The sequence below is a fragment of the Triturus cristatus genome, chromosome 1_1, assembly GCF_964204655.1.
Source record: "Triturus cristatus chromosome 1_1, aTriCri1.1, whole genome shotgun sequence".
Classification (NCBI taxonomy): domain Eukaryota; kingdom Metazoa; phylum Chordata; class Amphibia; order Caudata; family Salamandridae; genus Triturus; species Triturus cristatus.
In genome coordinates this window covers 105,134,917-105,161,827 of record NC_140579.1, presented here as the reverse complement: position 1 = coordinate 105,161,827, position 26,911 = coordinate 105,134,917, and the positions used below count along the sequence as shown (strand labels likewise).

At 45.2% G+C, this 26,911-nt stretch overlaps 1 protein-coding gene across 2 annotated transcripts in view; it reads right to left on the bottom strand.

Annotated features, from left to right (window-relative positions):
* LOC146869657 (transcription factor CP2-like protein 1) overlaps positions 1 to 26,911 on the bottom strand; it is a 126,164-nt gene that overhangs the window by 59,742 nt on the left and 39,511 nt on the right. For both annotated transcript variants that reach the window (XM_085609526.1, XM_085609538.1), the window contains exons 2-6: positions 16,635 to 16,786; positions 15,408 to 15,484; positions 14,683 to 14,788; positions 12,998 to 13,104; positions 11,497 to 11,649 (exon numbers count right to left, since the gene is read on the bottom strand). In XM_085609526.1, coding sequence (XP_085465652.1) covers positions 11,497 to 11,649; positions 12,998 to 13,104; positions 14,683 to 14,788; positions 15,408 to 15,484; positions 16,635 to 16,786 — 595 coding nt within the window. The remainder of the gene's footprint in view (positions 1 to 11,496; positions 11,650 to 12,997; positions 13,105 to 14,682; positions 14,789 to 15,407; positions 15,485 to 16,634; positions 16,787 to 26,911) is intronic.

Sequence of the window (26,911 nt, the reverse complement as noted above, 5' to 3'; positions counted from 1 at the left end):
GGGCTTGTAAATATCATGCGGGACTACTATTCCCATAAGGCTCTGCAAGGTCATTTGACTGGCCCATCTGGGGGCGTGGAATTCTGCCGTATAAAATGGGAAAGAAGTCCTGAACTGCTCGTAACCTGTTCCACATGCAGCCTTTGAAAAAGAAAGAAGGACTTTCGAAACACGTCAGGCTATGCTGAGGAACGGCTGTCAATTGTTTTCAGCAGCCACCTGCATGTTTATACCCTGAATAAAGGTTTGTTACCTATCACCTGTATGGAGTGCAGCTCATTGCTTGGGCAAAACTGGAGCTTTAATATATATAAATATATATATATATATTCTGCTCCAAAGGTTGTCCACTTGGTGAGTAGCACTCGATCAGCAGCTTTATTTATGATAGGCAAGGACGAGGATCCGCTTGTAGAAGCTGCTCCGTAATGGAATTGCCTGACGCGTTTCGAAGCTCCATATGCTTCTCTTCAGAGGCTTGAACAAAGACGGTGTGTGCAAACGCTGAACCCACTTCGCCATTTTATATTGCACACCCACCAATGGGAAGCTCAAATGAGACTGTGCATTGTGGGAAATGTGGTCTGGATAGCACACAAATCTTGTCCTGTATGGACCCTGCAAGTGGACTCGTCCTCAATCCTGTTTGCCGCTGCTGGCCCACATTGCCGACACGATAGTTACCATGTCGGGTGGCCCCCATAACATTACTGGGTGGTACACACTCCGCGGCAGGACAGCCGCTTATTACATTCTGCTCCAAAGGTTGTCCACCTGGTGAGTAGCACTCGATCAGCAGCTTTATTTATGATAGGCAGGGACAAGGAGCCGCTTGTAGAAGTTGCTCCATAATGGAATTGCCTGACGCGTTTTGAAGCTCCATATGCTTCTCTTCAGAGGCTGGAATGGAGAGGGTGTGTGCAAACGCTTAACCCACTTCGCCATTTTATATTGCACACCCACCAATTGGAAGCTCAAATGAGACTGTGCATTGTGGGAAATGTGGTCCGGATAGCACACAAATCTTGTCCTGTATGGACCCTGCAAGTGGACTTGTCCTCAATCCTGTTTGCCGCTGCTGGCCCACATTGCCGACATGATAGTTACCATGTCGGGTGGCCCCCATAACATTACGGGGGGTGCACACTCTGTGGCAGGACGGCCGCGTATTACATTCTGCTCCAAAGGTTGCCCACCTGGTGAGTAGCACTCGATCAGCAGCTTTATTTATGATAGGCAGGAACGAGGAGCCGCTTGTAGAATACGCTCCGTAATGGAATTGCCTGATGCGTTTCGAAGCTCCATATGCTTCTCTTCAGAGGCTTGAACCAAACAATCCACCTCCCACAGTGGCACCATGCAACCATGCAAGGAAGCACAGTCACAAAGTGGTTCAGGATTCGGCATTTCTTCATTAGTCAATATCGCCCTCAATCCTAAGCACAAGGAGAGATGCGATTCAGCCGCGAAGTGGCCTTTGTGTCAATATATATATATATATATATATATATATATATATATATATATATATATATATATATATATATATATATATATATAACAAAACTCCGTCTCATAAGCTGAAGACGTATCCTCAAAAAAACAGAAGCAAACCCAGGGTGCGGTGAAGGAATCGAATTATTTATTTCAATATAACAGACACCACCGCCGCCATTACGCGTTTCAGCCCGTCACAGGCCTTGGTCACATGATGCGCAACACAACGGGTCCACCAATTATATATGCTTGAGGTGAGTCACATGCACAACCGGGGATAAATCATGGAAATAGAAGTCATGCAACACATACATTGCTTGTTTGTCGTCGCAAAACATTGCCCCTCACATTTGCAATTACTATTTAAATACACCGTATTTTCAATTGAATACTGTATGCACTTGCGTAATTGCCGATTGCAGGTTTCTTTGTATGAAAAATTATTATTATAGTTAAACAAATGCTCATAAAAATACATAAATGGCAATAATTCATTAGGTTTAACCTGATTGCTTGCATAATGCAATTTGATATTTACCATAATGATTGTTTTTAAACAATGTTGCAACGATAAAGAAAAAGACGAGATTAATTAGTCCTCATCAAATTCTGTAAACAAGACTTGTTGCTTTTTCTTAATACGGCCCATGTGGGCCCTTCCATAAAACCCCATGTTGCAATAAAGTGACTGTGCAAATTGTGCAAATTTGTGCAGGTACATATATCCATTACTAAGAGTCACATCCGTGACACCTATTGCAAATAAATATACAGTACCATTATATAAAAAATATATATATTATCTATAAAAGCATTAACCCTATGTGCAAAAAAGTGTATATGAAAAAATCTTTCACATTAAAATTCAGTGCAATTTTCGAAACAGGGAAATAGCAGCATACATCTGGGACTTATTAAAACTATGTGATTCTTCACACAATAGTTAAGTGATGAATATCCAGTTTACAAATGACCCTATATGCAAAAAGTTAGTTGGGTGGGCCTTAGACCCAAAGATGTCCTAGGGGACTCTATTATTATTAACTTTGAGGATAGACGCGTAGTGCGTTATATTTGCGATCACTCATTTGTATGTGATCGGTCTGAAATAAGGGTACATGATTTGGGGTATTTTTATAATTTTATTCCCAATACATCTGTAAGATCCGGTCAAGACCAGGCGAGACTGGGAATCAACCCAGTGCCCGCCACATTTTCCCCAGATCCTATCAACAACTTGTGTTTTCCTGTAGCCTTAGCTTGACCAGCGCCAGAGGGGTGGCCTTCTACTACGTCTCCCATACCAAATATCCCTATAGGTGGGTTTAAGGGTAGAGGGGAGGTAGACATAGTGGCGCATAAGTCTTGCACGAAGACTACATGTAAAATCTTAAGTTGGAATATCGCGGGCATTAGATCTAAAAGCAAGGACGAGATATGGGCTGGCTATGCTATATCCCATGATATTATAGCATTACAAGAAACCTGGGATACATCGAATAGCTTCTTTCTGGACGGTTATGTCCATTTTTATATCCCAGCCACACCCAGCCTGGCGGGCAGGGCGAGAGGGGGCCTTGCACTTTTGGTCTCACTGAATCTGAAAGGATCTGCAAAACAGCTAGAATCAGGCTCCCATCACTATCTAGTCGTAGATCTAGCGGTTGTAAATTCTCCAACTCTGCTACTTATTAATTTTTATAATTCTTCAGATAGTGTCAGTCCAAACCAGCATCTAGAATCTTTAGGGGAGGTTCTGGATAAATTCAGAGCGTCACATAATAGTCCCGAGGTCATCCTAATGGGTGACTTTAACATCCATCCTTGCAGTCTGGGATGTATTGTGGTCGATGATGGGGGACCTCCCTATTCATCACCCACACACTTTGAACACACTAAACAAGGCGAGGCTTTGGAGAGCCTCTTGGCCTCCTCAAACCTCTTTGAATCCGGCTGCTGTATGGAAGGGCAGAGGTCTTTTACATTTAAAGGAATAGATTCAGGATCAGTCATCGATTACATATTTTTATCTTCTTTGATTTTGTCTTCGGTTTTAAATTACAGGGTAGAAGACTCTGTTTTCAGTGACCATAATCCCGTGATAGTAGAGGCTGTCCCGGGAGGGTCACTGGGTTTTAAAGATATAAAAATTTTAGGAACCACAGACCTTACCTTAAAAGACCACGGTAGGAGACTGAAATGGGCTAAAGTGACTCCGGTCACCTTCCTACAAGAGGTTCTGACCAAGGTTGAAACGGAGGTGGGTATATGTTTAGACCACGCTAATGCCAACTCAAGGATAGTTGAGGCCTTTAACACTATTTGCCTACAAGTAAATAACGCCCTTTTGGTAAAAACCAACTCGGGCGGTCAAATAGGCAAAAAATGGTTTGACACTAATTGTACTAAGGAGAATTCTGCCCTTTTAAAGGAATTAAACGAAACACCTAGAAATAGACCATTGATCGTATCCTTGAGGAAACAATATAAACAGGCCATCACAGCTCGTAAAAATGAGATTAAGGAAGATGCTTGGAATAACTTACAGTCACCCGGAACCCTGCGGGATAGCTCCAAATTCTGAGGAGTGGTTAATCACCCATACTTTTCCGGTAGTGAGAACCAGGCTATGGAATGTAGTATTACTGACGAGCAGTGGTTAGCTCATTTCGAAAAAATGTACAGTCTATACTCACCTGGGCACTCAGATGGGATGTTACCTCTTAACCAGGTTGGCCTAGTTTTGGCCTTTAGGGAGGAGGAGGTGGAAAAAGCTATTCACGAGACATCCAAAAACAAGGCTCCGGGTCCAGATGGTGTCCCTGCAGACTTATATAAGTCTGCCCCTAAATTTTGGGCCAAAATACTAATAAATGTTTTTAATGCCGCTAGAGATAAGAACATCCCTGAGTCTTGGGCTAAGTCCATTATTATTCCAATTTTTAAAAAAGGTCAGAGGGGTGACCCGGCCTGTTATAGGCCTATTTCTTTAATCGACTCCGCTGTTAAAATCTTGGGCAGAGTCATCCTGGGTAGGTTGACTACGTGGCTTGAGGGCAGTGGCATATTATCCAATGTTCAATATGTCTTCAGGGCTAACAGGAGCACGCTGGATCAATGCTTAAACCGTCATTTACTTATTTGCAAATACACCATCGCAAAGGAGGGGTCCTTGTACATGGCTTTTATGGACCTCTCCTCAGCTTTTGATCTGGTTAACAGGTCAAAGCTGTGGAGAATCCTACTGGATATGGGGGTTGATCCCTCTCTGGTTGGTTTCTTGGCGGACCTGCATCGCGGCTTATTAGCCTCGGTGAGAGTCACCCAAGGAGGAAGGTGTACCAGCTGCTTTAAGTCAGAGAGGGGTGTTAGGCAGGGGTGCATATTGGCACCCCTCCTTTTCACACTGTATATAAATGCTCTGGACCCAGCTTTGGACAATTTAGTGGCGGATGTTCCGCATGTTAGAGAGACTAAGATCCCAGTTCTCCTATATGCTGACGACGCCGTGCTTCTGGCACGCTCAGGTGTGGCCCTCGATAGATTACTGGCCTCTTTTGGCGATTTCATGACCTCTTTAGATCTGAAAATTAATACCCAAAAGTCTCAGGTCATGATCACTGGTCAGGCCAGTAGGAAAAAGAAATCCAAATCTTTCTTTTGCCTTGGACACGAGGTAAAAAGGGTCCCCATTTTTACTTATTTAGGGGTTATCTTTGATGAGAAAGGAACATGGGGCCCGCAACATAAACTAAAAGGCAACTCTGTGGCAAGATCGGCCGCAGCTATACTTGGTTTTGCCAAACGGTTGGGAGCTCGCCCCATAGAGGCTATTTTAAAAGTATATAAAGCTAAATCTTTGGCCATAGCCGCCTATGGTTCTGCCATTTGCGGTTATACTAATATCGACTCCATTCAGAGGGTGGAGAATATGTTTTTAAGATCTCTGTTGTCCGTCCCTCAGTCCACACCCACCTTTACGATACACTCAGAGTTGGGCGTGGGGTATGTTGCAGACCTAATTAAAGTGACCCCTGTTATTTGTTGGTTCAAAACTTGGCTTAATCAGGAAATCTCTTTAACCCACCTGATACTTAAGGATTGCCTTGCTTTGGATAGAGCCCACAGAATTCCCTGGCTGGCATACGTTAAACGGACGCTGGTAACAGTGGGCAGACCAGAGCTATTTAATTCCCCTGATTGTATTAATAAGAGGGATGTTATGGGGATTAAGACTGCATTAGTCACACTATTTATGGCCGAGAGGGAGGACTTGGAACTAAAAAAGCCATTAGTTAGAAGGAATTACGCACTTATAACTGTCCCTGGTCTTGAACCCTACTTGGCCTTTGTATCCAGTCCATTTCACAGGTCTCTCCTAATCAAATTCCGTTTTAATCTGATGCATCTTGTGCTTGGTTTTTTTCCCACATGGGCAACCCCTGAAAATGCAACCCCATGTGATTGTGACAATTTCTCCACTCAGGACACACTACATTTTATTATGTTCTGCGAGCAATATGCACAGATTAGGAAAAAATACCTGTTACCTATCCTAAAAGAGGCTGGTTTCTTACAAGTGCGGCCAGCGCTCCTGTTCTTGCAACTTTTACCCAGCATTACCATTGCATTTTATGTAGCAAGCTTTCTAGTTGCGGCTGTTCGCATAAACAAGAAGCGTGTCAGCGTACGGCCAAGTCCCATTATGACTGATTTGATGTGAAGGACTGGTGGTTTCTTCTTCTGGTGTTTTTATTCTTATTAGATTTTTTAACTCTGAATTGAATTTATGAAATATGTTCATTTTAATCTCTCTTAAATCTCAATAATGTTATTTATAATCACTATTGTAATTGATGAACTTTTGTCCTGTATTTTATGTGATTATCTGTTTGTTATGTCTTTTTCTGATTTTTATTAATCGAATAAAAGCAATTGACTGACTGACTGGCATTAACCCTATGTGCAAAAAAGTGTATATGAAAAAATCTTTCACATTAAAATTCAGTGCAATTTTCGAAACAGGGAAATAGCAGCATACATCTGGGACTTATTAAAACTATGTGATTCTTCACACAATAGTTAAGTGATGAATATCCAGTTTACAAATGAGTGTAGAAATCCTCACTCGAATTCAATCCTCTAGGACTCTTACTGTCCAACTCTAGGATATATTCAGTTTCCAATCTCCTTAATAAGACCTCCCGGTTCCCTCCCCTTCTTTGTGTGGGAATTGAGTCTACCACCCAGTAGCTGAAAGCCTCCAGCTTACTGGCATGGTGCTCCTTAAAATGACGTGCCACCGGGTAGGTCAAATCCTTATTAGTGATTGCTCGCATATGCTGGAGTACCCGCTTGTGAACCTGTAGCCTGGTACTGCCAACATACCTCAGGCCACAGGGGCACTCCAGCACATACACCGCAAAATCTTTCCTGCAATTAAGGTATTTGGAGATGGGAACAGGTTCAGGGAGAAATGGAGTCAGATATGATTTTCGATTTACTCCATATCTACATGCTTTGCATACATTGCAGCGGTAGAACCCCTTTCTTGCCACCAACCAAGATTTAGATTGACTCAATTCAGGGCTGCTACTCACTAGCAAATTGCTAATTGAGCGTGCTTTTCTGAAAGCAATCTTGGGTTTCTTAGATAGAGAATTACCCAACACTGGGTCAGCCCGGATTAGTGACCAATTGCTGTTAATAATTTTACGCACTGCTCTGTGCTGTGTGCTAAAGGTTAGTATAATCCGTGTGTCTTCAGTGTTAATGACTGCTGAATCGTTTACTGGGGCTACTTTAGGTGCCAGTGCCATGGTTCTAGTAATGTTATTAACTTTCAACACAGCTCTAGAGAGTATAGATTCTGCATATCCTCTCTCCCTGAATCGTTCCCTGCATTCACTTTGTGCTTTAAGAAAATCAGCTTCTGTACTACAAATACGACGCATCCTTAGCATCTCACCAAAGGGGATACTATTGATCAGATGTTGTGGGTGGTGGCTAAGTGCATGTAGCACCGTATTCCCCGCAGTGTCTTTTCTGTGTAGTCTAGTCTGCAGTTGGTTGTTACAAACAAATATCCCTACATCCAGAAAAAAGACTGACCTATTGCTGATTTCAAAAGTGAACTGCAGGTTCAAATCATTGATGTTAATTGCTTCAAGGAATTGTTTGGCACTGTCTTCATCCCCTCGCCATACCAAAAACAAATCATCAATGAATCTATACCAGCAAATGATATTCGACTCTATGATAACGCGGTGTTTAGCCATGAGGACCCTCTCCTCCCAGTAACCCATGTGCAAACATGCGTAACTGGGAGAAAAACAAGCCCCCATGGCCACACCTCGCGTTTGCTGGTATACCTGATGCTGAAACTGAAAAAAATTATTCTCTAAACACATAGATATCATGGTAAGCAACATCTTATTGTGAGAGTACATGCCCATAGCTCTACGGTTAAGATAATATTCACATGCCCTGACCCCATCCAAGTTCTGAATACTTGTATAGAGAGGTGTAACATCCATAGAAATAAGTACTAGATCGGGACTCCATGGAACTTTGACCAACTTTCTCAAAAAGTCCCCAGTGTCCTGTATGTAAGATGGGAGACTTTTCATATGTTCTTGGAGAAAGTGATCCACATAATTGGAGATATTTTCCAACAAGCTACCCCTAGCTGAGATGATCGGCCTACCAGGGGGCTTGTCCATTCTTTTGTGAATTTTCGGTATGAAATAGATAACTGGAGTAATAGGGTGGTCAACTTTAAGAAATTTAAACTCATCCATCGAAATTAAGCCTGCCGATTTCCAGGCTAACAATTTGTTGTAACAATCCTGCCGTGCTGCATTCATCATCTGGTACGTGCTCAATTTGTAGCAGTTGCGGTTGTTAAGATGAACAAGGGCTTCTTCCATATATTGGTCCCTGGGCCATAGAACCACATTCCCACCCTTGTCTGATTGTCGCACTATGATGTTATCATTCGTTCTTAATTTCTGCATGAGCTGGAAATACTGATTGTCTTGCTTACTGTATTTCTTTGGTGCCCTAGCCGTCAAAGAATACAGGTTCCTCAGATCTGTTGCAACCTTTTCACTGAATGAATCAAGATTGTCTTTTAACATGAGGGGATAAAAGGTGGATGTGGGTTTAAAAGGAGTTTTGGTCATTGGTTTATTCAGTGGTGTGCAGCTCACTTCTTCCAAAACTCCTATTTGCTCATTATGGAGCTGTTGTAAATCCCTGATCAAATCCACATCGCCAGCCACAAGATTATTGTGTATATTGTCTCCATCAACCAAGCCCTGTGATTGTACCTCAGGTGCATTTCTTGGACCTTGGAGGGCAAAGAATTTGCGCAATTTGAGTTTACGCACAAATTTGTAAATGTCAATCCTTGTCTCTGAATATTTAAAATCCGCCTTGGGGCTGTATGTTAACCCTAGTGCAAGGATATTGGTCTCCTCCTGTGTTAGATTGGTATCAGTTAGGTTGACTACAGTTTTATTAGTGGCCAAACCGGAGTTTATTATCTCCGTTTCCATCCTCTGTTTGATTTCTTGTTGTTGCCACCGTTTGCGCTTGTGATTTTGCCTGCGCCTTGCCTGGCGCTTTTTGTTCTTCCTGTTTCTACCACTTGCGTAGTTGAGGCAGCAGGGGCACGGGGTCTCAGGGTTTGTTTCCGATCCTGTTGCATGCAGCTGATTTCTTGAGCAAGCGACGCTCGTTGAAACCCCAGTCTCGGATTAGATTTTAATTGTTCACCTTCAGATTCACTATCGACTACTGAGCTGAGGTCAGTTGTTGATGTTGATGCAAGTTCCTCATCCGCTCGCGGGTGAACCTTTGGACCTTTTGCCAGTACTCCAGCTTTAACTGCATCATATTTCTTTGCAAACGTGAACACGCGCCCTTGTTCGTAATCAGATTTGTCCCTTTGGAACTTAAAGGTCTTCCGTTTTTTAATCACTTCCTCATCCCTGCGCAAGCGTGCCATCATTTCATCCCTGTATTTGGATTTTTCCGGTGTATCCTCAAATTCTGAAACAATCTTTTCCCTGTCCTCTATTTCCTTTTGTAAGGCCGCTTGGTCACTGATAGCATATTTGACCAGAACTTCCACTAATCGTCTGGAAGAGTCTAAATTAACAGTGGTCCACTCGGTTAACATCGCGGGGTCAGGTTTCTCATAACTTGGGGCCAGCATGATTCTTAACCCCCTCGGGATTCTTCCAACCTCCAAGTAACGAGATAGTGATTTGTGCTCCCACCATTTCGCCTGTTCGGCGCGCATGGTTTTCTCCAGCTTCCTGAATTGTTCCTTTAAACTGTTATTTTCCCCCCTCACTGCACCGTTTTGTGTTGGTGCAACTGTCTCATTGTTGGGGGTATCATCAAACATAGTGCATGCTGCCGCTTCCCTGCCTCGTAGCGCATCGGCGAACATGGCGTCTTAATTATTATATTCCCGCTACCACTTTAAATAACCTCGGGCACTCCCGTGTGCAATCCGTGTGGCAACTCCTCCGCCGAGTCTATGCAATGCCTCATAGAAATATATTCACTGAAAAAACCATAGGTTTCAGGGGCGTTATAGTTAGCTGGACATTTCCCTCGTACAAAACCCTAAAAATTCCCCTGTTATAGTTAGTTCAGCTAACTATAACTCGCGCCCCCACAATGCACTGCTGATGATGTCACATATTACATCACTCATGACATGGTCAGTGACATCACTGATGACATCACTGATGACATCTCAAATGACATCACTGATGACATCACTGATGACATCATCCAGTGAGTATGTGTTTCTGTACAGTTTTAATATGTTTAATATATATAGGGAAAGGTCTGTTGAAGAATGAGTGGGTGTACAAGTGTGTGAATGGATGATTTTCTAGGTGCGTAACTGACTCTATAAGTGAGTCATTAAATGTATCTTACTGCAGACTAGTGACTAAACTGTGTGAATGTCTGTATGTGTCTGTGAGTAGGTGTATAAGTGGCTGCATGGTTTTGTGAATAGCTGTATGAGTGTCTATATGGGTTATTATTGATTGGTTGTCTGAGTATCTGTATGGGTGCTTGAGTGTTTGTGTGGGTAGGGTGTGTGTGACTCTATGCATAGATGTGTGAGTGGGTGATTCTATGGGTGCATGGTTTTAAGAGTGCATCTGTGATGGACTGTATGGTTGGGTGAGTGTATGTATAGGTGTGTTAGGGATTGAATGTATATCTCAGTGGTACATGTGTGACTAACTACATATGTGAAAGGCAGTATATATGTGTGTAAGAGTATATAAGTGGGTATATGTGAGAGTGTGTGATTGTGAGAGTGGATGTATGGATGAGTGTGTGCTTGTATCAATGATTGTATAAGAGCGTAAGAATGTGGTACTATTTTCACACCATTCATGCAAAAGGCATGAGTCTGAACTGAGGACTACCTCTGTGCCAAATTTGGTGTAATTCCGTTCAGCGGTTCGGGCTGTAGCTGCGACAACAGATCCTATGGGAAATAGCATGGGGAAAACGCGTTTTGGGACCCCCCTTTTTTCTCGGCCCCCGCTTGACAAATCACCACGAAACTTTCAGGGTAGGAGCGGAGCGGAGCTGGGCAAAAGTTTGGAAAATTTTGCGAAGATTCGTCAACCGGCGCCAGACTTATTGGGAATAGAATGTTGCGGATTTCCTATGGAAAATAGGTCCTAACTATAACTATCTACTGGCGACCGCCAGTAGATAATATATATAGATATATATATGTTTATACAATTAAAATTAGTTGAACATCAAGTGGGGTTGGTAGATGATCCGAGATTGTATACCTCAAGTGTAGTTTCTGGGATTAGAACCACAGCCTCCAGGATTCAAAAGCCCGCCATTTAGCCAATTTCAACTTCTCCTCCCACGCCTTCCTTAGCCACTCACTCAACACCCCCCGATGCTCAGCTCCTCTTAATCCTAATGGAGGACACTCACCTTGAACACCTTCACCTGGCAGCTGGCAGAATGCAAGTGCTCGGTGTATGCTCCATGTTCGTTCTGCCTGAAGGTGTCCACCTGGACTCGGAAGGGCACCCCCTTCTCTCCTCCGTTCTTTCGCAATGTAAACTCAGTGCTGATACAGTGAACCTGGAGGTGACAATTACATTAGTGCCATGGAGTGGGGTCATCTCACACCATCTACTTTTCTACTTTTAGTTCACCAGAATGTGATCCCCCTCCCCAGATCAGATCCAGTATCACTAAATCCACTTTTAGTTCACCACAATCTGATACACCTCCACAACCTGATACACTTTATTATGAGCGCAGATCTGACTAGAAATAGACCAAATCTGCACCAGAGACATCAACTGCGCAAAGACAAATTACCATAGCCTCCGGATTTCTTAGTTTCTTGCAGATTTTGGACAGTTCACTAATTTTCTGCAGATTGTTGTTTTTAATTCAGATAGTTAGAAACAGATTTTTTGTCTAAATTTCCTGGCAAAGTGAAAGCGTATAGAAACATCAGAATGGAAGGAAGAATGAGTGGGGTCAATGAAAAGGAAGAGGATCCACAGTGGCCGCTATCAACATAGACCTGAAATGTCCACCTTCTAGATTTATGTGGAAGACTCAGGATTCATAGGCACACATTGGTTTTATTTAGCTTTTTCCCTCATAAAATTGTCCCTAATACAAAGCAAGTTAATGGGAAATTAAATTCCTTCATGTTTGGTCTTAATCTGTGTCTTGGGTTTTACCAAGGTCATTGGTGTCTCAGTGGGCCCCTGTCCCTGCGAAGAAATGCTAAGGAGCACGTTTGTGAGCTGCATCTGGGAGTGGACGAAGGACATTAGGGTCTTGAGGAGTACCATCATTCTTGTATGATAGACTAGGAACACTGCGGTAATTGACTGAGGTATTCTGTTGCTATAATAGTGGAATTGGAGGCAGTCGGAGCAGTGACTACATACACCGTAACTCTTTGCAGGGAATTTGCCAAGTACAAATCACCCAGCAATTACTTTTCCCTGAAATTGAGTGAATTGAGGCAGTACGTGTGCCCTGTTTAATACCCAAACATGCTAAGTGGGGCCTAAGGAAAGGTGTATGAGGGTGCACCAAAAAGCAGCTGAGAAATGTGTTTGGGATAGGACAGGTGTGAGGAAGACAAAAACCTTGACATCCGGACTTTCAAATTTTAGCTGAAGAAAGGTGATTACCTGGGGTAACCCAAATATTCAAATCAGCGTGTTTTCTAAGTGTTTAACAGTGCTGAAAACACACTGTGATGTACTTTTTTCATACTTTTCACCACTGGCTTCAGAAACATTAGTATGATCTTTCAGTACTCTGGGCGCCAGGTTGGCTACTTGCTCCCATCTAGGTGGACCATCTACAAATGGTCTTTCTGTGTGATCTATACTTTGTAAAATAAATTAAATCATTATTTTTCCTCAGTAGTGGTAGGAGGGGCAGGCATCTAATTTACCTGGACAAAGGCTGATGTCCTCTTCATTGGGTCCCAGAGAAAGTCGACAGTGTTGAGCATTGAGGGATGTGAGTGTGGCTCCATCACCCCCACTGACAATGGGATATCTGCAAACAGGATTATTAATGAAGAGCTTGATTAAAACACACCAAGAAGAGTGCATCAACCAGCTACAGTACCCTCAGGGCTTGACCCCAACCAACCGTAGGGAGCCTGGCATCAACTAGCTACAGAACCCTCAGGGCTTGACGCCAACCAACTGTAGGGAGCCTGGCATCAACTAGCTACAGAACCCTCAGGGCTTGACCCCAACCAACCGTAGGGAGCTTGGCATCAACTAGCTACAGAACCGTAGAGATATTAACTCTAAACAACCGTGTACAGCCTGGCATCAACCAGCACAGGACCATTGGCAGCTTGGTGTCAACCAGGCATGGGAAGCCTGGCTGAAACACAATATGGGGAGTTAGGCACCAACCAGTTATTGGGGAACTTAATCTCAATGACCCATAAATTGCCTATTCCCGTTTCATCATCTCTAACCTTAGCCCCCAAACTGCCCCCAGCTTAGCTCCTACCAACCATCTGTTTACTGACCCCAACCACCTCATGGAGCAAGGCCTCAAACAATTACAGAGTGCCTGGTGCGAGCCTAGTGTTGAACCATGTGTAGCCTTATGTGTCTGCAACCCATGGAAATTCTGATAGCAAGTAACTGTATTGAGCCGTGCTTTGACCTAACACAGATGGATTGACCTCAATCAATTGCATGGAGATTTGTGAAAACCAAACAAGTTGAGTCAAGGAACAATCAGCGATTTGTTGACTTAACCTAACAACGTTGTGAAGCTCAGCCCAAACTAACTACCAGTGGATTAGTGTAAACTAACCATTTGAAATCATACCAACGAAGGTAAGAATACAACAAATGTATGGGAGCCAAGTCCCAACCAACCATGGAGAGTCCGATGTCAACCAACCACGTGCAGCTTGCTCCAGCCTACCACTAGGCACGCTGACTCAAACCAATATCCTGGAGCGTAACTCCCATCAACCATACCAAGCCTGCCACCAACCAACCAACATTTGTAGCCATATGGCAACAGTTTTGTGCATCTCAGTTCTTAAAAACTATGGAGAGGTTAACATCATTCAATGTTGTGGAGTCCTTTCCTATGCAACCATGGAGATTCTGATCTAAACTGGGTACAGGGGTGGGGGAAGACCAATCACAACCCACCGCAATGTTCTCAGTCCGATCCAACCACAGAGAATCTGGCACTGATCAAGTACAGGGAGCCAAACCCTGACCAACCATGTGGATGTCTCAAACACTAATGAGGATCCAGGCAACAATGAACCCTATAGAGGCCGGTTCCAACCAACCTTGGTTCAGCTAGAAAAAACCGACCACTTTTGCACATAGACACAATCACCCATGGTTAACTTGCTCCCAAACATGCCCTAACTCAATTTAACAATTCAAAGCTTAGACAACTAAAACACTATGAAGAGACATTACCCAACCAACCACCGGAATTCATATGTCTAATCAACCATTAAAATCCCTATCTTAACCTACACGGAGGACCCCTGGCATGAATTAACGCATTTCCTTGCATTGCACACAGCATGATCGGTATTACCTCTCAGCACCCAGGAGGACTGAAGCACGTGGCTCTTACCGAGGTCCAGAATCCGATCTCCAGGACGGCTCCACTTCCAGCCCTCCAGCTGCTGGCGCACTGTGTACTGCAGCCGTCGGTCATGGAAAACGACACGGACCACGCTCTGTGAGAGAAAGCCACCGACATGAGATCAATGTAAGCAGCATCTATGTATAAGACAAACCAAGTGATCAGATCAGAGGTAACTTTCTAATCCCTCTACAACATAGTGCCTTAAGTTAGGGAGGCGCTAAATGAGTAATGTGAAAAACCCTAACGAACCTCTGCTAATCATTCCCTAAATGGAGACCATACCCCTTATACGATGTGCATCCTCAGAGCAAAGGGCAGGGCACCTCTGAGAGTTTGATTGTGATGAAGGCCATTGATCTGATGACTTTAGTCCACACTGCAATAGATCGACAGAAACACGACTGTGTGAAATTAAAATCTGAGGGAACATATAGCAGACCCGAAGGGAGACTGTCATGCAAATGAAGGAGTGCCTTCCTTTAAAAGAGTCTATGCATTTCTGGAGGCATGGTCTCTTTTTTATATATGATTTTGGGGAGTGAATGGCTTCCACAAGCCATCAGAGGATGCCACAGTTAGTGTACCCAGGAAGAGGGTTGGTTGGAGCATCAATGACATCACTATCAGACCATCTTAGTTGTGATTGGGTAGTGCATCAATGACGATATTACCAAGCCCACAAATGAAGAGAGTAGTTTGTATTCGCTCACCTTAACTATTCTCTTGCACTCCGGAAACTCGCTGCTAACCTTGGCGTTGCTCAGCATTCGTATCTCGTAGGACTGGCCTGCAACAAAACAAAGGTGTCAGCTCCTAGAAGCCAATGATAAAGAGAGACCCACACCCTAAAAGCAAGATCCCAGAAAGCCATGAGTACAAAGGAGAACTGAATAGGCAATTCAAAGTATCCCAAGCAGCAGAACACAGGAAAATGTGTCATAGAAACAACCCCATCACAAGAACAGAGGAGGGGGAAACTGACTGCTAGAACCAACTTACAAACGTGGGAAGAGGTAACTGTCCCAACCAATGTATCAGAAGAAAGAAAGGGATACCAGTCACACACACAAGAAGGGAGAACTGGCACACAGAACCACACAAGCACCAGTACCAAGGAAGGGAGAAATGAACAGCCAAATCAATCATTAGAACATGGGAAGGTTCAACCATCCCTTGCACCATTCCAAAAAGTGGAACACAACAAGAGAGGACTGCTAGCCCCTATGACTTAAAGCAAGCAAGCACCAGCTCATGGGGAGGAAGCACTGCCCTCTAGAGCCAACCTAAGCACAAGAACATGGGGATGATGAATGATGGTGTTTTAACAAGACCACGCAGAAGAGCATAGGAAGAGAGAACCATTGAGTATAGGAGACGGGTATCCTGGTACTAGCCAAACCTCTTGAGAAAGGTAGGCAGAAGCAGCTCTTGCCACCTAATGAAATCACCAGAAGGTGCTAATGGGAACCAGCTTCCAGGATCCACTCAGGACAGAACATAGTAAAGAGGGAGGATCAGCTCCTGCTAGCGACTCGGGCACCTGTACATGGGAAAGAAGGCGCACTTTCTTGAACTAACCAAAGAACCAAAATGTGGGATGGAAGAACTGGCTCTTAGAACCAACCTAAAAAACACAATAGTGGAAAACTGGCCCAAATCAAGCCACCAGAACTAGAGTGTGAGTGTGCTGACAGTTAGAATCAACCCATGAACACAACCACCAGGCGGGATGCAAACATCAAGAATCGGCACAAGCATCTGAGCACAGACAGCACAAACTGCCCCCTTGAACCAACAGAAGCACTAGAACTTTGGAAGAAAATCAAGGAACCAAAGCACAAAAAGTTTGAACCATCCACCAGAGAAGACCAATCAGTCATACCACCAAGCCTGATATTGATTTTGCCCCCTGGAAGTGATCTTGCTTGTGTGTTCACCTTGGTTCAAGTATGTTAGCGTCTCATCCTGGATCTTGACGGCGGGTGAGGTGGCTGCACAGAGGATGTGCTGAAAGGCTGGACAGTGCAGCTCAGGGCTTGAATGAAGGGGCTGCTCCTCCTGCTTCAGGAACGGCAAAGCCAGTGACTCCCTTCAAGAGACAGGTACATGTGAATGTCACGTCTTCGAGCATCATTGGTCAGACAGGCACGTACACCTGCTCAGAGCAGTTCATTGCATGCTGAGGCACAGACGAATATGGAGACATCTTTCACAATGTTTGACAATGTAAAATATTTCACCTTGATTCAGTATGGGAAATGATCATAGGATAAACAACGCAGTAACATGACTGCTGGTGGACTGAGAGCATATTTGGGAGTAGACAAAAGGACTGTTGGCCTTGCTCAGGCCTTGGCGGGCGTCCTGCGAGGGACATCCACCACCTTGACGGAGGGCCGCCTGCTGTATTTAGAAATCACCACTTGCCTAACAGGGATCTCCTTACTGTAAAGAGAGCTGCCACCATGCCTCACAGGCAGGGCACTGGTTGAGACAATGGGTGATGGTGGCCCCACCATCAGTGGGTGGGGTGGCTGCCTCTGAGACCCAGAGGTGTTGTGGTGTACTGACTGATGGCAAGGAGTTACCCATCAATGGTAACCCAGCAGTACCCCCAACCCTACATAAAGCAACTGTGGGTTGCAGGGTGGGATGACAACCAGTTTGCAGCATCCCTCCCAATCCTCAAAACCCTAACTGAAGCCCTTTTCTTAGGAAACGGCCTTAACCACGCAGCCTAAACTATGCGTGGCTAAACAACGCAAGCAGAACCAACAACATCTAAACTGCGCATATGCCTTTACTCCACATATGCGTGGTTAAGACGTTAGTAGTAGTTAGCTCTCTAGACTCAGAGCGAATGGTGGGGGTGGGAGGTGTTGCAGACTTAGAAGGACTTCCTGCCCAGGCGAGGAACAGGTTGGTGAGCACGTTTTCTGGAAATGTTGGGGTCGGGCGTTTTTAGGGTTTTAGGGCTCAGGGTGAGTAGTCAAGGTGCTGGAGCGGGTAATGTAAAATGTTATATACCCACCCCATTTTGCATGTCATTTTATTAATTAGATTAATTAATTAAGTATAATCGTACTAATGGTTTGGAGTGATGTGGAAATAACTAACCAACCTTATTAATGATCGAAATACATGTGGGATTTGCATTTGCATGGCTTAATTAATGACGTGAACTAAATTTCGTACGCATACTAATGATAGATAAATAGAACATTGCATGTTATATGTTGCTTTAGTGATTTAATTGTGATTTGTGCTTCATTTTGTAAGAATAACCCGCAATGAGTGTTGCTCTTGCTAGATAAATACACACACATATGGGTATTAGTGAGGGAATAACATTTAATTAGTCATTTTTATGTATTAATTACGTTTTGTGTTTTCTTTGCTTAAGTTGTCCATTTTGGCCTGCCAAAAAGATGGCTGCTTGCGGTGCCTAACCCGACCACCAACGCTGAACAAGGCTTGGGTGAAGAATGAATGCATAGACACCACACTGCGCCTGCGCTAAAGATGAGCAACAATGGCCCCGTCCTGACCCCAGGCAAGATGTACTTATCAAGGCCACTGGGAGCGGTGCCAACGTTATGAACAAAAGACTTTACAAAAGAACCAGAACCAGCAAGTATGCTGACATCATGGACTAAACCTTATGGGAACCGAGAGGATGATCCCCGATTGTCCAATCAGCGAACTCGGATGTTCAGAATTTGTTACTTTTTATCATCAATTTTACTATAAATTATGGTAGAATAGAGAGGTAATTAGATCCGACGGTCGCTCCTTTGATTTCCTGATGACATGCTGACGGAGAGGACGGTGACACTGCAGGACAGCTGTTAGCCCAATTCTCTGATGGACTGAATTAATGCCCAAATTCCTGATGAACTTTACCTGCTAAATTGATGGGCATAGATTTGCGAGACTGCCAGATTTGACATAGAGGACGACTTTAGCCAGAATAGGTAAATATGAATGGCAACTTGATCAAATGAATGATTTAATCTGCAAAATTAATATAAATTTTGGATTTGAATAACTTCAGAAACGAGTCGGGTTGTTTATTCATTGAAATGTGTTAATGTAAAGATTGATTAGGGAATTAGTATTTCATTAAACCGCAACTAGCAGATCCGTCCCGGTTATGAGGGTAATACCAAAAATGGAATCTAGGGCCTAATGAGTATTAGAAGGGTTTGTAGGTTTGTTGCTCATTAGGGTAAAGTGGTATCTTCTTCCCTCATTATTCAGCGCTTAGGAGGATAATCGCCTCTTGCACGGACTAATGGTAAGTGTGTGTTGGTGTTATGGTATATGGATAGTGTGCGAGTGTGAGATCTTTTGGTCCGTGGCAGGTGGTCGCTTTTAGGGCGAGGTGTTTTTAGGGCTGTGGTTGGATGTAACCTTAACCACGCATATGTCTTTACCAATTATGCCATTATGACGAAATCCGGTTAAGACCCAGTCGTTGTTAAGACCGCGTTCTTCAGCCACGCGTAGTTGGGGATTGCGTGGATCCGTCATACAACCCTTTTTCTTTACTTCTCAGGTTGAGGTTCGGACGGTTTGATTGTAGCCTGACCGAAAGATAAGGTGAAGCCAGCTGATAAATTCATTTCAATGAGAGACATTTTGTACCAGATTCAATGGGCAACCAAAACCCAGTGCTGTGACTTTTTTCCTGAGCCCAGCGCCAGCTTTAGCGCTGGTGGTGCCCAGTGTTACAATCTTTTTTGCTCCCCCACCCCCATTGCCTCCTTCTCTATGGATTCCCTCACTTTCATCCTCCAGCAATGTACCATGTCTGTCCATGCCCGTCTCTCACATACAATTTCTTTGTTTTATAGCGCTACTCGTGGTGTATGGTGTCAGAGCACTGTATACCACACACATATTATACAGAGACAGTGAATCATGCGTGTGCAATTCAGCCTATAGGAAGTGTTACATAAGACAATGAGGATTACAAGATATAGGAGCCACATGCCATCCACACTGGCAAGCAGTATAATGAAAGAATGTTTGATCTGGAGAAGCACAAACTCAGGATGTAAAACGTACCACGGTGGAGGGGGCTGGCTGTCCTAATAATGTATTTCTGTACAAACTAACCCTTTTAGCAACACTAGGATAATGAAAGACTCGAGGGGAGACAGAAAATTCTAACCTATGCCATGCTGTTTGCATGCAGATCTTTGACAGTCCATAGATCACTGTGCAGTACATGCCAATAGACTGATGGAGGCGGGAGGATCCCGATTATTGAAGCAAACAATTGCTTTATTTTGGTAACAAAATGATCTCTATGACAAAAGCAGTAACCCACTGAGCTATCCACATAAAATACAGTTCTGTGATCTGCATTGTGCACATCTTTGCAGCAGGCATATAAACCCTCTGTGCTACCTTATGATAAGTCAAAACTGCCCCTAAACAAAACTCCAATCTCTCTCCAGCAGGAACGTTAACCACCAGAGTTATCTTCGCATTTGTATTGTTGACTGAAAACTGCTAGACACACAAGGAACCTAGCAGCAGGGACTTTTAAAACCATTTATAAACACAGTGTAGTCCCCTCTCCCAAAACTCAGCACTAGGTGTGGCTGCACCAGTCGCACGGCCTAAACGCCTGCCCTGCCTCAGCCCGGTAATGGCTCTAACAGGGGCGTTTTTGAGTATCTAACCTTGAGCGAGGGCAGTGTAGCGAGAGTTACAATAATCTAACGGGGAGTTATTTGAAACTCCCACCACCACAGTAGAAGGAGAAAGGGATTCAATTTGCTAAGATCTAATATAGCAACCTCTAACTACTGCCCTGATCTGACGTTAAATCAATCAATCAATCAATCATGAACATTTATAGAGCGTGCTACTCACCCGTGAGGGTCCCAAGGTGCTAGGGGGTCTACAGCTCGAAGAGCCAGGTCTTGAGGTGCTTCCTGAAGCTGAGATGGTCCTGGGTCAGTCGTAGGTGAGTGGGGAGGGAGTTCCAGGTCTTTTCTGCCAGGTAGGAGAATGATCTTCCTCCAGAAGTGGTTCTGCTAATTCGTGGGATGATGGCGAGGGCGAGGCTGGTGGAGCGAAGCTGGCGGGTGGGGGTGTAGAACGAGAGTCAGCTGTTGAGGTAGTCGGGGCCCATGTTGTGGAGCCCTTTGTGTGCGTGGGTGAGCAGTCTGAACGTGATCCTTTTGTTGACGGGGAGCCAGTGAAGGTTTCTCAGGTGGGTGGATATGTGGCTGTGGCACGGGATGTCGAGGATGAGTCGTGCGGTGGCGTTTTGTATGCGCTGGAGCCGAGTCTGAAGTTTGGCGGTGGTTCCTGCGTATAGGGCATTCCCGTAGTCCAGTTGGCTGGTGATGAGGGCCTGGGTGACTGTTCTTCTTGTTTCTGTGGGGATCCAGCGGAAGATCTTTCGAAGCATTCGCAGGGTGTTGAAGCATGAGGATGAGACGACGTTGACTTGTTTGGTCATCGTGAGGGAGGAGTCCAGGATGAAACCCAGGTTGCGTGCATGGTCCATGGGTGTTGGTGCTGTTCCCAGCGCCGAGGGCCACCATGAGTCGTCCCAGGCAGATGGGGATTGCCCGAGGAGGAGGACTTCCTTCTTGTCTGAGTTGAGTTTGAGACGGCTGTGCTTCATCCAGTCTGCTACCTCTTTCATTCCTTCCTGGAAGTTGGTTTTGGCTGTGGCTGGGTCCTTGGTGAGGGAGAGTATCAGCTGAGTGTCATCGGCGTAGGAGATGATGTTGATGTTGTGTTTTCGTGCGATGGTGGCGAGGGGGCTCATGTAGATATTGAAGAGTGTTGGACTGAGTGAAGATCCTTGAGGTACGCCGCAGATGATCTCGTTGGCAGCGGACCGGAAGGGGGGGAGGCGGACTCTTTGGGTTCTTCCGGGGAGGAATGAGGTGATCCATTCCAGGGCCGTCCCTTGGATTCCAGTGTTGCTGAGGCGGTGTATTAGGGTGCGGTGGCATACGGTGTCAAAGACTGCTGAGAGGTCCAGGAGGATGACGGCGGCTGTTTCCCCGTTGTCTATCAGGGTTCTGATGTCGTCTGTGACTGCGATGAGGGCTGTCTCGGTGCTGTGGTTGGCTCAGAATCCGGACTGGGAAGGGTCGAGCGAGTTGTTGTCCTCGAGGAAAGCAGTCAGCTGTTTGTTGATGGTCTTCTCGATGACTTTAGCCTGGAAGGGGAGAAGAGAGATGGGTCGGAGGTTCTTGAGGTCCTTGGGGTCTTCTGTGGGTTTCTTCAGGAGGGCGCTTATCTCTGCGTGTTTCCAGCTCTCAGGGAAGGTCGCTGACGTGAAGGAGCTCTTTATGACGTTCCGCAGGTGGGGTGCGGCGGTGGTGGTGCCGGCTTTGTTGAAGATGTGATGGGGGCATGGGTCGGAGGGGGAGCCGGAGTGGATGGTGCTCATGACGTGGATGGTGTCTTCACTGCTGATGGGGGTCCAGGAGTTGATGGTGATGCTGGGGGTCGCTGGTTTGGTGTCCTGAAGTGGGGTTTGGGGTCCAAAGCTGTCGTGTATGTCTGCAATTTTGCGGTGTAAGAACGTGGCGAGGGAGTTGCAGAGGTCCTGTGATGGGGTGATGTCGTTGTTGCTGGCGTTGGGGTTGGAGAGCTCTTTGACGATGCTGAAGAGTTCCTTGCTGTTATGGGTGTTGTTGTCCAGTCGCTCTTTCAACGATGTCCTCTTGGTGGTCCGGATCTGCTGATGGTATTCGCGGGTTGCGGCTTTGAGGGCTGTCATGTTTTCTGTTGTTCGTTCTTGGCGCCAGGTCTTTTCGAGTGTTCGGCAGCATCTCTTTGCGGTTTTGAGGGCGTCTGTGAACCATGAGGGTTTTCTGGTGGTGGTCTTGCTGTGGGGGTTCTTCAGTGGAGCGAGGTCGTTGGCGCAGTTGGTGAAGACGGGGAAACAGCCGCCCTCATCCTCCTGGACCTCTCAGCAGTCTTTGACACCGTATGCCACCGCACCCTAAGTGCGAAGTTGAGAGCTGCGTCGTTGGTGTTGGGTATGTTATGTTATGTTATTCATTTTTGTAAAGCGCGGATAATACCCGAGGGTGTCCTGGCACTATTGAACGAGAACCATCCTGAGTCTGAGCAACGGCGTCACAGGATTATGATGTAAAGAGGCTGGTCTTAAGTGCCTTCCTGAATTCCAGATGGTTAGCTATATGTCTACGGCATGGCGGCAGACGGTTCCAGGCCTTGGTTGCTTTTGCCAGGAAGCTGCGCCCTCCCCACTTGTTGTTTTTTACCCTGGGGACTGAGGCCAACTTGGCATCAGACGACCGCAAGTTTCTTCCAGGTGAGTACCATTGAAAGATCCCTCTTAGAAAGAGGGGTCCATTTTTATGTAAAGCTCTGTGCGTAATGCACAGAGCTTTAAACAGTACTCGTTTGTTTATTGGCAGCCAATGTAGTTTTTTTTATCTCCGCCGAGATAGAGGCATATTTAGGAGTGCCAGATATTAATCTTGCCGCAGCAAGGGGCAGTATCTTTTTGTATGATCTCAGGATAAAAGATGTAGAGGAAATAACTGCATTGACTTGGTCCTTAAGCAGTAATTTATTGTCAATAATAATACCCAAGTTCTTGACTTTTCTACAAGGTATAGGGAGAGGGCCCAGTGCGTCTAGCCACCAGGTAGGAGTCCAGAAACTTGGATCATTTCCAAACAAGACCACCTCAGTTTTGTTAGAGTTTAACTTGAGGCAGTTTTGGGTCATCCATCTGCCAACTGCCATCATACACTCTTTAAAATCCTCTGCTACGTTCGATAATCCTCCCGGTAGAATAGAGACCACAATCTGAGTATCGTCAGCGTAGGAGGTAAGGTTGAATCCAAAGGATTCTACCAAGGGTGCAAGATGTTTTACATACACATTAAAGAGCGTGGGACTGATGGAAGATCCCTGTGGGACCCCACATGGTAAAGAGAAAGCCTTGGCAGTAAAGTCTCCCAACGTGACAGCCTGAATTCTGTCTGCTAGGAAGGACTTAATCAACCTCCAGGCTTTCCCTTTGACCCCAATATCATGTAACCGGTCCATCAATAAACCATGATGGACCGTGTCAAAGGCTGCAGACAGATCCAACATGATCATTGCAGCTTTTCCTCCCTGATCTAAGGTAGTTCTGATTTCTTCAGTTGATTTAATTAACGTAGATCCGGTGCTATGTCCCGCTCTAAAGCCATACTGTGTGGGATCTAATAGCTGGGCATCTTCCAGGAATCTGCTGAGTTGTGAATTCATAAGTTTTTCAATTATCTTGGCAGGGAGAGGAAGCCTAGATATTGGTCTGAAGTTGTTTGGGTCCATGTGGTCCAGCTGTGGTTTCTTTAGTAGCGGAAGGATGGATGCTGATTTCCAAATCATGGGGAAATATCCCTTAATGAATATGCTATTAATGATAGACGTAAGGATTTCAGTGACTGGAACTGAAGCTAGCTTAAGTACGGATAAGGGGCAAGGATCCATAGAGGAACCAGATCTAGTTGTCTCCAAGAGTTTAAGAACCTCGAAGGTGGAAATGGGTGTAAAATTATGTAGCGCCTCCTTGGTGTTAGTAGAACAGTGTGGATCTACTGACCCTGATGTAGTCGTACCATTATCTAAGTGGGTAAAAGTAGAGAAGATATTATCAACTTTTTCAAAGAAAAAGTTAGCTATTTTGTCGCACAGTTCTTGGCTGGCTTCTATCGGGGAAATGATGGGGTCAGCAAGGGTTTTAACCGTTTTAAATAGTTCTTTGGTTGAATTTCCAGCTTCTTTGATTTTTGACCCGTAAAAATCTTGTTTGGTTCTGAGCAGATGTTGTTTATAGTGGGACAAACAAGTCTTGTACAGATTTTTGTCCTGTATATCATAGTTACTTCGCCATAATCTTTCTAATCGTTTGCAATCACGTTTATGTTCTCTTAGCTCTTGCGTGTACCATGGGGACGGCGGTCGAACTCTAAAATTGTGGCGTATTTTCCTAGGAGCCAATTCCGTACATACAGAGTCCAGCCACCTGGAATAGTTGAGGGCGGCAGCGTCCAAATCTTCAGGAATACTGGGAAAAGATTTTGCCAGACGATTAGTTAAGTCGTCTGCGTTCACTTTTTTCCAGGAGCGATACTCCTTATGGTTAGTCGTGGTTTTCTTAGAACCATGCATAGGGGGTGAAACTAAGAATGTTATTGCTTTATGATCGGACCAGGTCACCGATAGTGTTTCACTAAAAGTTACATGTGTATTATTAGTAAAAATGCCATCCAAAGTATGACCAGCTTTATGGGTGGGTCCCATAACTCGTTGTGTTAGCTCTATCGTCTTTAGTAGGTCAATGAGTTTATAGGTATCCGGGTCCTCTACGGCTTCTAGATGGAAATGAAAATCTCCTAGGAGCGAGTAAGAGCTCGATCCCAGTTCATTTTCCACCCAAGTGCTAGCTTGTGCTAAGAACCCTGCTTTGGGGCCAAGAGGCCTGTATAAGAGAGCACCTTTAAACGTGTATTGATATGAAAGGCAAAAGCAAAAATCTAAAGCCTCGCAGTCTGGGTTAGTAGAACGATTGAAAGTGGCTTTTAAGGAATCTTGGTAGATTATAGCTAGTCCCCCACCCCTCTTGTTGAGTCTGTTCTGGGTGTAGCAAATATACCCAGGGGGTGTAGCTTTGACAATATCAGGCCCAGATGCCTCATCTGTCCATGACTCCGTTATAAAGGCTATCTTGATTCCTTCATTTTCGATGAGGTGGGCACACTCCGTACTATGTTTTACTAGTGATCTGGCGTTTAGTAGGAGACATTTGACATCGTTACTTAGTCCTATCCTAGTTTTAAACTTTCTATTGTTGGTCGGCTTGTGTCCAAGTAACTGTATAGTTATACCACAGTTAGTGCATGTAGGGCTATCTAAAAAAGGTAATATGTCGGGAATGATGCATCTACACCGGCAGATGTTATCCCCAAAATGTAAACCATGCAATGACTCACTTGAGTAGATCAAACGTCTCGTTGGATCTGGAGACGAACGGACAGGGGTTCTGGCGCGGGGCTTGGGCCGAGTGCGGACGGGCGCAGACGGGCTTGCCTTGGGCACGCCAGCGGCGTGCCCGCTGCGCGCTGGCATCGGTTTAAGTAGGTGTGTCCCAAAAAGCCTAAGAGCGCCGACCAAAGTATCTGCAAGATTGCGGCCTTGCTCTCGCGTCAGCTGGTACAAGTGCAACGGTAGGGGGGAACGATGTGCAAAGTAGCAAAGCTGAGGTAGTGTGCAAATTAGCAGTCCCTGTTAAGAGTATTACTTTAAAATTATAAAAACGTGTTGAACAACCAAATACCTCATGGTCGAGCGCGTCTTGCCTTGCACCCGGCTCAAGCCTCAGGTGTCTTTCTGGCGCGCTCGTGCTGGCATCGGTTTAAGGAGGTGTGTCCCAAAAAGCCTAGAGCGCCGACCAAAGTACCTGCAAGATGGCGGCCTTGCTCTCGCGTCAGCTGGTACAAGTGCAACGGTAGGGGGGAACGATGTGCAAAGTAGCAAAGCTGAGGTAGTGTGTAAATTAGCAGTCCCTGTTAAAAGTATTACTTTAAAACGATAAAAACGTGTTGAACAACCAAATACCTTACGTTCGAGCGCGTCTTGCCTTACACCCGGCTCAAGCCTCAGGTGTCTTGTTGGTGTCGGCAGGTGGGTTCTGGCTCAGTGACGTGGTAAGCTGGTCAGTGGTGATTTTGCTCCAGCATCTGCGGGGGATACGAAGCGTGTGGTGGTGAGATGTAGTCTTCTTGAATGTGAAATGTATGCAGCTGTGGTCGGTCCAGTGTAGTCCTGTGAAGTGGTTGAAGGCGACGTGGTTGCTGGCGGAGAAGATGGCGTCGTGGGTGTGGCCAGCGAGGTGAGAGGGGGTGTCCACCAGTTGCTTGAGTCCGAGGTTGGCGAGCAGGGTGGAGGTGGTGTTGTCGTTGTTATTCTCCAGGTGAGAGTTCAGTTCTCCAAGGAGGATGTATTCTGGTGAGGCTAGGGCGTGCGGGCTAATGAGGTCGGCGATGGTTAATGAGGTCGGCGATGGTTTCGCTGAATTGTGTGCGTGGGCCTGGGGGTCTGTAGATGAGTGTTCCTCTGAGGGTGGTTTGGGGGTCGGTGTGGATCTGGAAGTGTAGGTGTTCGGCGGGAGGGCACAAAGCGGGAAAGAAACAATCACAGGGAGACC